At 30.7% G+C, this 12,014-nt stretch overlaps 1 protein-coding gene across 2 annotated transcripts in view; it reads left to right on the top strand.

The window, feature by feature from the left end:
* DMD (dystrophin) overlaps positions 1 to 12,014 on the top strand; it is a gene marked incomplete at both ends in the record, with an annotated part of 2,101,015 nt that overhangs the window by 801,448 nt on the left and 1,287,553 nt on the right. For both annotated transcript variants that reach the window (XM_080719244.1, XM_080719243.1), the window contains one exon: positions 726 to 896. In XM_080719244.1, coding sequence (XP_080575370.1) covers positions 726 to 896 — 171 coding nt within the window. The remainder of the gene's footprint in view (positions 1 to 725; positions 897 to 12,014) is intronic.

Here is a 12,014-nt window from a genome sequence, read left to right as displayed (position 1 = left end):
CTCCTCACTTTGCCTTGAAATGTAGTTAAGAATGTTATCTTATGGAGACATTTCTTCAAATATATTGGGATAATAAGAATTGATTTATTTAATTTATCACCTCTATGACCCCTTTGGTCAGGCAGAACTTTCTTTAATAACTTTGTGTTTGTCAGAGAATCGATTTCTGTTTGAAAATTAGCCTTTTCAGTGATACTCAACATAACAAACAAAAAGAAACTCCAAAGAAGCAGAAAAGAATAGAAACATATACTTTGGCTACCTTCCTTCCTGAGCACATATTTAGGTTGTTGTACAGCTGTTATATTAAATAAGGATATGATAAAATAAGACTAAATATAAAAAGAATGTTGTGGACAACATAGAGGAATCAAGAAAACATTCTTGTCCTTCCTCGGACTTAATAAAAACTTTCAATACACATGAATCAAACTAAATCAAGGATAGAGATCCAGTTTTCTGAGATTATGTATATTCTCACTCCATTTCTATTTTCTTAAAGTTGGATTTTCCCCCTCCCTTTCTATTCTTTTGCATATGTGTGGTGTTCCCTCTCCTCTCCTCTCCTCTCCTCTCCTCTCCTCTCCTCTCCTCTCCTCTCCTCTCCTCTCCTCTCCTCTCCTCTTCTCTTCTCTTCTCTTCTCTTCTCTCTCTCTCTCTCTCTCTCTCTCTCTCTCTCCTTACACTACTAACTTGAAGCCCTGTTTCTTGCTCATGGAATATAGCGTTTAAAGGCTGAAATGAATGACATGCGCCCAAAGGTGGACTCCACCCGTGACCAAGCAGCGAACTTGATGGCAAACCGTGGTGACCACTGCAAGAAAATAGTAGAACCCAAAATCTCAGAGCTCAACCATCGATTTGCAGCCATTTCTCAAAGAATTAAGACTGGAAAGGTAGGAAGATCTACTCCAAGGTGGAAAGTAGTGCTAAATGATCTCTTGCGAAGGTTACGCAGTGCCCTAAATGGGGCAAGCAATCCCCACAGCAATGTTTTCAAAAGGAAAATGAAAGTCAAAATGTATTTAAGGAAATGTTACCATTGACTATCTTTAGATGAATCACAGTCTCTTTCCCCCCTCTCTCTTTTTTGCACACTTCTTTCCTCTCACAGCTATTTAAGAACTTTGTTCTGCACTGGTTTACATGTGTACTTTCAGGGGTTACCTACAGCAAAATAGCAAATAGCATACTGCAGGCAAAAATTTTAAAAAGCACAAAAATTATCTAACTAAAGAAAGCATTAATGATATGGATATATTTTGCTAAATACTGCTTTTGTGTAATATAGGTCATATATCCAAAATGGAGCCTTGTATGTCCTGCATGATCTAGGGTATTTGTACTTCTTGACTTGTGCATGTATGTGTATTAACATCTTGACTTGTGCATGTATGTGTATTAACATGCTCTCGCTAGTTGTAGACATTGAAAAAATCCACTCAGCTTAATGAAATGCTCAAGCCATGGAAATAAATTATTGCAAAGCTTATATATCTTAATTTTTATAATTTTATATGCCTATTTATATTTATTTAATGAACCAGGGAATATGGTACTTTTACACGGTAGCCTTTATGTTTGTGTAACATAATGAAGACAAAATCTTAAGTAAATGGCAAAAATACATAGAGTATAGAATTTCTACTATATGAGGAAAATTTGAAATGCAAGGAATTACCCCCAAATTTACATAAAATAATTTTATGCATATTTTAATATTATCTATGATTCACTTCAAATATATAAATATGTATAAAAGATATGTATTTAGGAATATAGATAAATGGTAGAGCATATTCTTAAATGATAAAAACCCTATTAAAATATTTCTGAGCAAATATGATATAAAATGACAGGTAAGTATCGATTCCTAGAAAGTAGGAGAATGTGTTAAAATATTTTTGTAACAAATATGGTTACACAGTAATATCATGGTTTTACAATGAATCATTCTGTTATAGACAACATGTGTTTGAAATAGGTTTCAAAATATATGAGATGTGATATGAATAATTATAAATAGTTTATACCCATGAATTATAGTTACCATCAAAACTAACCTCCCCACACATAGTCACTATCACTTGTAAAAATATCTGGCAGGCTCTGAAATGTTATTTTCAGTGTATAATGGTTCTTTATTTATTCTGCTACCTAAATAGACAATAGCTTCTAGTTCTAAAGATATCAACAGCTACGATAATACCTATAATTTAGCCAAAAGACTTTATTTGAAAACCTAAAAAGCTATTAATTCATTATTTAGTTTGATAGTTTTCCTATAATATATATGTTACAAGAGTGTGACTCACAGACACCATGTTGAAAATCAGGGACAATTCATCCTCCACCATATAAGCAAAAGATTTAAGTAGCAAGTCTGTGATCAATAAAAATTGGGGAGTTTTTATTCCTTATACTGAACAAATTTTTGAGTATTAATTCTGCAAATCATGCATCAAGTGAGCCATTCAGTGCGCTTCATTGATTTTCTCTTCCAACACATGCCATATGATATTAAAAAATCAATAGTTTCAATTATTTATTTGAAAGATAATCCCACAGTTACTTTTCAAAGTATTCCTTTTTTCTATAAATTAGTAGTTAACTTGGAGAAATAACAATCCCATGTTGATGCTCTGAAAATATAGTTATTCTGCACCCTCAGGATATAACTAGAAACCCAGAAATAAAACATTTCTGACATTTTTTATTTATTCATTTGCATCAACAAATAATCATGAGCTCCACTTGTGCTAGAATGTATAAAATATAAGGATGTAAAGATATTTGCTTTAAAATATGTTTACAAACACAAAAATAATATTGCATTCATAAAGTATGTTAAACACTAATAAATCCTCATGGAGATGTTCAAATTCTACTTGAATAATCCTAACAGAGAATGATAGATGTTGAAGATTAGATGCCATGTCTTTGTCAGTAATAGAGAAAATATGTGATTCTTCTACATATTTATTTCAGTATTTTTATAAGGGAGTTACATTGACTAAATAGTTTTTAAAAGGAAAACTAGCCTATCCCTTTAAAAAGTTTTCAAAAATAGAATATATACAATAGAAAATAATAGAATTATTAGATGGGAAGATTTTGCCATTTTATCTTTCTCTTTCCTTTGATTAACTTTAGAAAGTATAAGTTATGCTCCTAGATTATGACATTAATTTTTATGTCAGATTAGTTTAAATTCCTTGCCTGTTCTAAATTTGACATTTTAATAATAACCTATTGATGCAATGACATATTTAAAATATCAGCTTACATGTGTTTTTGTTTGTAGATTAGGAGAATTATAGAAGTACTGGAAGTCTTAGAGGTGGCTTTTGACTTGAAAATCAAGCTCTTTTATATTAAGGTTTATTGAAGAAAGAAATTAGGCAGGTCTATAACTTTTCTATGCTTGTGTCTATGGCCAGATTGTAAGGAGGAACAAAACCTGTGGAAAATCTATTGTGATCAAAGAAACAAAACTAGGTTGGTGCTTATGGGGTAGATCGTAGTCTCAGAGTAAGAACTCATTGCACAATAGCCTTTTAAAGGTGATCTAAAATGGGCACTTGAATAGAGAAAAAGATTAAAATCTTTGGCAGATCATGTATTTACGCTCCCATAATGGATGGAAATTTGAGTACTCCATTTCCCATGTCTTCTACAAGGACTGTCTATGGCAAAACAAAACAAAACCTAAAACCCAGAAGCAGTAAGCACTGTGATTTTTGGTTCACGTTGACTGAGAACTTGTCTGTTCATGTGTAGCTCTCTCACGTGGTCATTTTAACAATGGGAGAAGCACTATGGATAGGACAAAAGTCCTCTGCTTCAAGTACGAGCTGAGTATATTTCTAGTTGTGCAAGATTGGATATTCCCTTTACCTCTCAGAGCCTTATTTCTATCTTCAAAATTAGGAATATAGTGCCTAAATAAGACTTTTAATCTCAGAATTATTGTGTTGATCAAGTGATTTAAAGTACATTTAAGAAAACAATTATTATACAGATATGAAATGATAAAAGTCATCAATACCAGTAACTATTTTCATCATTAAATATATTAGAATTAAATGGTCAAATATTGAAGATTGAGATTTTTGATAGAAAAAAAAAACAATGAATGAATAGCAGATTTCTCTTTCTCATCTCTGCTAGAATGAGTTGGACCTAAAATGATGTGTATTTGCTATTTCAATGGTAACAGCCAGCCTTACAGGTAATTAAGTGGAACAATTGAAGAAGTTACAGAAAGTTTTGTGTGCCCTAAATACAGTCCTTAAAATACACGAAATACTACTTCTGCCTATTTTTAAGATAACTCAAGAGTATTTCAATGGCTTTGAAAAACTCGAATCTTTCCTAATCTTTGTGAAATCATTGAGAGGAGATAGTTATTTTAATGAAAGAGTTAGGATTACATAAAAAGGTATCACTTTAAAGCCCTAATTAAAGTGTATGGAATCAATGAGGAGAGACACTCTTCCAATTTTATGGGGACAAGGGGATACTACCAGGTAAAGAAGACGTAAGAAAACAGAATATATGAAGGAGAATAGAGATGCAAAAATAATCTACTTAGTTTTGCTGCTCCTGGCAACTCTTCTCTTCATTTATCAGGAAGCCAAGTTGGAGAAGGGGAGCTAGAAATTTGAGCTAGACTGTAGTTGAGGTGCATCTTAAAGGACTAATAAAGGAAGAATTGGGAAGATGAAGCAATCTAGGTGAACTCGATCAGCCATATAATGTTTTCAGGTCACAATATTTGGTACTATGGACAGCTTTATTGTTAGGTAATATATGATGGATTTAAGGAGCATAGTGTTTAGTGGTGGAGCAAGACATGTTCATGGATAATGGGTTTGGGATTAGTGTATAGTAAGTGAATTTATCAGAATTCCAGCAACAAAGAGGAGGTAACCATCTTGGAAAAACCTATGAAAAGCTCAAGAGTGTGGTTTGCTATGCAGAAAAAAATTTAGTCTGCTTACAGAATAGAGAGGATGTAGCATGAAGCATAGTTATGAATAAGACTGAGGATGGTTTGACACAATGTGAAGACCTCATAACAACCAGAATAATAGTTTATGCTTAATTTGGTGGGCAATCAGAAATTTTTTCTTTTTCTTTTTTTCATTCACTCTTTAAAGATTAGTCCAGGTGATTTGGCAGAAAATTCAACCATGTAAAAGCAGAAAAATAGGAAAAATAGTTAAGAATCCATCACAACGGTCTAAATGAGAGACAATTAAAAACCTCAATTAATGGAGTACTTATGAGAATGGGAAGAAAGCAGCAATCTACTGACTCTTGTATGACTCAATCTTTTGTATGTACTCATAAGGTTGTTAAAACATTGCAGGTTCCCATACCCATAGATTCTGACTCAATAAATAAAGGAAGGAAACCGAGCATATGTGTTCCAAACATATTTCAAGATGATGTTGATGATAATTGTCCAGAGACCTCTCCTTGACAATTACTTATCTAGAGGAATTGAGAACTAACAAGCTTAGAGTTCAGTTGTTGCTTATGACAGCCAAGAAAATGATGAACTAAAAATGGCTTAAGATATGAGTGGTTGAGTGAGAAATTCTGCATATGAATTTCATTGATCAAATATATCTATATATATTTATTATGTTGTGATACATAGTTTCAAATGAATTTAACACATCTGTAGCTATGTATAGAAATTATTTTGCTTTTTATAAAATACTATGAAATTCATATATATATTTGCATAGATTGTTTTATTCTAGGAATTTTGATACATTTGACCTTTTAAATAACAGAATATTTAAAATAGTGCCCTTGAAATTGATAATAACCAACAGAAAATTTATTTTCTCCCTGTATTCAATGCTTTACTAAGACTTATGTGCTATAGGATAGATATACCATATGTTACTTAAATTCCATATGGGCCTTGAAAATTGGAACTAAAATTCATGTAGTAGTGTCTATATATATATGGATTGTAACTATAAAATGAGATTTAGACAATCTGGCATCATGTATTTAAATATTCATAGTTTTACTTCTGTAATGATTATAAAGTATCAGGGTTTTTGACCTCCAGTCAGTATCAGTAGATATAAAAATTATCTGCAACTCTGAGGAAGTCAGTGATTTGTCTATATATTATAGAATTAATCGAGAAGAAACACATTGTTGGGTCTCTATCTTAAAATATGGCTTTATATGTGAAATATAATTGAACAATAGTTTAGACATATATCAGTGAAATAAATGATGCAGCTTATAAATATGACCTAGAAGTTTCAATTGAGGTTTACTGGATCTGAAATTTTTAATTAAAACCTAAATTTCTGTGATCCATTTTATTAATACATATACAACAATCTCTTTCTGCATTGCAGTCTGTTTTTAATTACATTCTAATGAAACACCTTTTTTGACAGAAGATACTTCATTAATTGCTACAATAATTCTTGTTATATAAATGCCCTTTTTAATAAAATTTTCTGCCAAGAAATTTTTAAAAACATAGATGAGAACTAAGGTAAGGTCTTATAAATATTACCTAATTAATAGAATATTAAAATGTACTGTTTACAGCTAATATTCTCAGGTAATAGAAACATAATTATATAGCAAACTTTAAATAGTAAAATACGGTAATTATGTAGTAAACTATATAATAATGTACCTGCTAATTGATTCAAATAGATAAAAAGAAATGAACCTATCAATGGAATTCCTACTTTAACAACACTGTTTTTTTAATTTTGTAATAGGCTACTCCCATAACAAGGTTAATTTTATTGACACCTTGATTATAAATCTCTTTTATAATCTTTTAAAATGTTTTCAAAGTAGATATGTATTTAAGTTTAGTTAGCAGAGTCATTTGATAAAATGAACTGGTTCTTTTATTATTTTTGTGATGGTAGAGATGGAACCCATAGACGTTCTACCTTCGGGCTACACCACTAGACCTATTTTGTATTTTATTTGGTAGTAGGGTCTACCTACCTTGCTGAGAGCCTCACTAAGTAGCTGAGGCTGGCTGCAAACCTGCCCAGTCCTCCTGCCTTACCCTCCAAAGTACTAGGACTACAAGCATGTGCCATTGGTTCTTATGAGCATGAAGTCTGAAATAATTAAAGCTATTTAATTAATAATTCCTGCTTGTAGACCTTCATAAAACAATTTTGGTGTCAGCAAATTCAAAAGTAATAATTCTTTGTACTTGGGCTGCAGAAACAGGAGGCTTGCAAGTTCAAAGCCAATCTCGGCAATTTAGCAGAACCCTGTTTAAAAAAATAAAAAAGGACTATGGATGTAACACAGTGGTAGAACACCCCTGCGTTCAATTACCAGTATAACAAAAAATTGTTCTTTGAATGAGAGACTTTCAAATAGCTACAGAGGGCTATGAGAAAGGTAGTAAGTTGCAGAAGTTCAAACAGTTATATATTCTGCTTAGAATAGTTTATGTCCTAGCCCCTTGCTTTGACCACTCCCATTAGCTGACTGCCAGCAGAGTTTAATACTTGTATCTATGTGAACAAATATTTCTTGGTCTAAGATTTGTTAGTATAAACCTATCACTTCAAACACAATAGTTTCAGTATATTTCTTAATAAAACAAAAACAAGAACAAAAAGTAGAAGAAAGTTAAGGAATGGAGGAATAGAGGTAGAAAGAAAGACAAGTGAAGAAATACTGAATAAATCCAAAGGAAGTTAAAAATACAAAATTGTCCAAAGTGTTATGTTTGTTTGTCTAATTTATTTTAATTTTCCCCTTATATTTTATAATTAAATTTTTATGCTCCTATTTCATTTGCTACTAAACTCATATCATGATGAAATTCTGAGTTATTACTTAACAAAAGTAGCCAATGAGCTACTTTCTATTGACCTATATTTTATTACTTTTTATTGACCTACCAATATATCTTAATTATCTAATTTATGCTTTGCATCCAATTCTGAAATATGCAATCATGAAATTAGTCTCATCAATTCTCAATCAGGAGGGTATATTGGATAATGTTCCCTAATTAGTCTAAAAAATTAGCCACATTTTTATATTTTTCATCATCAAAGCATTAAACTAGTACCTTACATATATAAATAGAATGCAACTAGTAAAATATCACTGTTTTGAATCACTTTGTTGAATTTATAAAAAAATACTTATTAGATATTCTTATAGTTTAAATTTAAAGTAAAAGTGAATAAGTCTATAATTTATTTGGTTATTTTTGTTCTAGTATAGATGTACTATATTTTATGTATCTATATAAGTTTTCTTTCCTCTATAGTTAGAGTGATTTGAAATGACTCTATATCATGTCAGTGGTTTGTCTTGTCTGTATTATAGGATGTTACTGGTCATTGAAACTGTATAAATTTAGTTGTTATCAATTATTCTTTTCTTGTTTTTCTATACTAATATTGTAATGATAAATCAATTTTGGAAGCTTCAGAATGGAAAGTGGAGATTGATTGAATTGAACCAATTTCAAATCAGTCTGTAGCACCTGGATTATTTCTTTTCCATTTAGATGTTAGTGTAATTGCAATGTAGCAGCCATTTATCATAATTATTGAAATTTCTTAGTCCAGATTAACAAATGTTTATTTCCTATCTGTGTGAACACAGTCATTTTTATGCTAGTGTATCTCTGCATGCTGAAATAATATTTAACAAAAGAAGAGTTTACATTTTAATATTGATAAAGTGTAACAGTAATTTGTAATGCTTTCAATTTATAATGATTCCGTTTGTAATTGATTTTGCTTTTCTTCAGTCTGTTTTTCTTTGTTAAATTATTATATAAGTCACCTTCAGTGCCAAAACTTCAACACAGCTTTGAAATTCATTAATTCTTAAATCTTAAAGCAAAGCATAATTAATAGTTGTTAAGCAATTTGAAACATTAAAATATCAAGGAAAACAAAGTGTTGTCTTTCTCAGTTTCTCTGTCTCTTCTTTCTTTTGTGTCCATTTATCTGTTTATTAAACTTCTCTATGTTCTACTTTATATGTATTTTGTATAACTGCAAGTCATGCTAAAGTTCTAAAAATAAAAAAGGTAAGTAAAAATTAAGTTGTGCAACAACTATGCTTCGTGTATACTTTCTCTGAAGATATTGTAACATCTGTTTGGTTAATTTCAACATATTCTAAAACCTGTCTTGTTTGCACTGTCTTACATTATGTGATATGCTTGTGATTCTAGTACTTTTGTGGTCATATATTTTCTTTAAAGTCAATAGAAGTAATTTACCCAGTAATTAAGATGATTTATCAACCATAGTTTGAATTGCTTAGGCAATTTATCATAATTTAGATTTGAAAAAGCAGGCATTTATATACTTTATATTTTAAAATTTGGGGACTCAAGAGTGAGCTTTTGAAGTATAGACTATTTCTTATTATTCATTTCTTTTATATAGATGCATAGGAATTCCAAAACTTTAATTGGTTAAAGAAGTATCTTCTATATTAGAACTGTCGTGTCCTAATGGTGTATTAGTGAATATTTAGTGAAAGCAATTGAATTCTTCCAATTCCTTGTGTCCAAAGAATAATAATCATATGGATGTAAAATGGCTGATCTGATGCTGCCAGTAACATAGCAAAAATAATTGAGACCATTACTTTTAGTTATTTTGGTTATAAACTGATCACCTGTAATCAATTTTTAAGTAGTTCTTAAACTGGTAATTGATATAAACACCTTGGAGGGAGAGGGGAGGGAATAGGGTGGGAACTGGGTAAGGGATAATTGGGTGATGGGTACATGTATGCCTCCACCATCTTGTACTCCATTATGATATGCACCAATAAAAAATTATAAAGACCAAAAGGAACATATTTTTATGGAAATTCAGAGTAACAAAAGATATATTGCCAAATCAAAGGACTTTAAATCTACTTATGTAAACAAAGAATATATCTTTGAAAGAAGAATGACATTATATTCATATATAAGAAATACTGTAGCACAGTTTAGGATTATACATAAAAGAGGACTAGAGACACCTGATAGTACAGGTCAAATACACTGCTATAAGTTTTTTTCTATACTCACAAAACTTCCCAAAATATTTATCTAAAAAAATAATGTGAGTGAACAAGACTGACTTTATGTGACTAATCTTGATCTACTAAAATTTATCAGATAAAACATTCATATTTTGAGTACTATTCATGAGATATAATTTGGTTAACATTTTTCAAACTAATAATGAGATAGTTTCTTATCTATGTATGTCCTGATTAAAATAGTATGTTTTATACTGCCTATTATGTTAACATTAAACACTTGTGACTGTTAAACACTTGTGACTTTGGCTATTCCAAATTAAGAGGTGCTATAAAAATAAAACACACATGGATTTTAACAAATCGATATAAAAGTATAAAATAGCTTCTTAATAATTTTATATTAATTATAGGTTTTATGCAGTGGTATTTTGGATATATTGGTAAAATAAAAATGTTATGAAATTAATTTTACCAGTTTTTATTTTATAATATGGCAACTATATCATTTAACATTTTATGTATGATTTGTACTTTATTGAGCAACACCAAACACTGAATTTAGAGGAAAAAACTTACCATATGTGATAAAATTTTAAAATATGGTTTAATATATGATCATCCAGTCTTTGCATATATTTTTCATGAAGAGAAACTCACCTTAAAATTATTGCCTAAAAATATTACAACTCAGCTGGCGTGGTGGTGCAGTCATTTAATCCAAGTATATTGGGAGGTTGAGACAGAAAGATCATAGGTTCTCGGCCAGCCTCAGCTGCTTAGTGAGGCCCTCTGCAACTTGGTGAGACCCTCTTTCATAATAAAGAATTAAAATTAGGGCTGCAGATATAGCTCAGGGATTAAAGGTCCCTGGGTTCAATCCTCAGTACTACAAAAAAAAAAAAAAAAAAAAAAACTGCAACCCTGATAAGTTGTCACTATATTCAGCTAAAACTCAGTCTCCAAGTAAATTCTACCCATTTATTCTAGTTATTCACCTTGAAGCACACAGGATAATTCAAACCATAATTTATATAATGACATTTTTTACCAATCTTTAAATGGGAAATTTAGATTCTATACATCCTGCTCATCTTCCATTATCTTGCCTGAATAATTAGTTTCTCATTATATAATGGTACCACCTGAAGTCTTTTGACATCTGCTTTATTTTATTTTTTGGTATTTGATAGCATAATCCTATTCCTAGCATTGACTGGTTACTAAAATATTTGTACATGTTATATGCTGACCAATCAGATCTTCTGAATTGGCTATGTACACATCCTTGAAATGTTTATTGTGCTACTCCATTACCCTGTTATTAGTCAATCATTGTATATTTTTGTGAAATATGTACTTATGAGTGCCTAATATGTGGCAGGAATGACTCTAGGTAGAATAAGACAAAACTGTATCTTCATGGGTGTTCATAGAACTGATCTCGATGGCTTTGTAGTTTTTGAATACCATTTTATTCAAATCCTGATAAAAATATTGCCTAGAAAAAAAATACATATAGCACCTTTGGCATCATCCTTGAGACCATTTTCTATGTTATCGCAGGTTAACTAATCAATAGGTTTTTTTGTCAAGTATGATACAAATTTACCAAACCTAGTATGTAAATATTTCCATGTTTACCATTAGAATTTTATGATTTTGACAAATCTCTTTCTAAAATTAAAATGCCACATTGATAAACATTTATTCATCATTTAAAAGCTATGTTTTCAAAAGAGGTCTTGAAGTAACCCAATGCGTGGGTATGCCTTTGAAAGAAAAAAGTAAGAATTCGGGTTTAGTTCACATTTATTTAAAATGGATGCATAGGATTTTGAGAGAAAATAACCATAGATAACTTTTTTCTGATCATCTATTAAATATGAGACACCATTCTAATGTAGTCGATTTTCAAAACAGCCCCATGAAGCTAAAAAAAAAATTACTTTTCCCAGGACCCTCAGCTAGTAAAT

This window comes from Muscardinus avellanarius, assembly GCF_963383645.1.
Source record: "Muscardinus avellanarius genome assembly, chromosome: X".
NCBI classification, from domain to species: domain Eukaryota; kingdom Metazoa; phylum Chordata; class Mammalia; order Rodentia; family Gliridae; genus Muscardinus; species Muscardinus avellanarius.
Note: the sequence above shows the minus strand (reverse complement) of the source record. Positions and strands in the feature narration are given on the sequence as shown.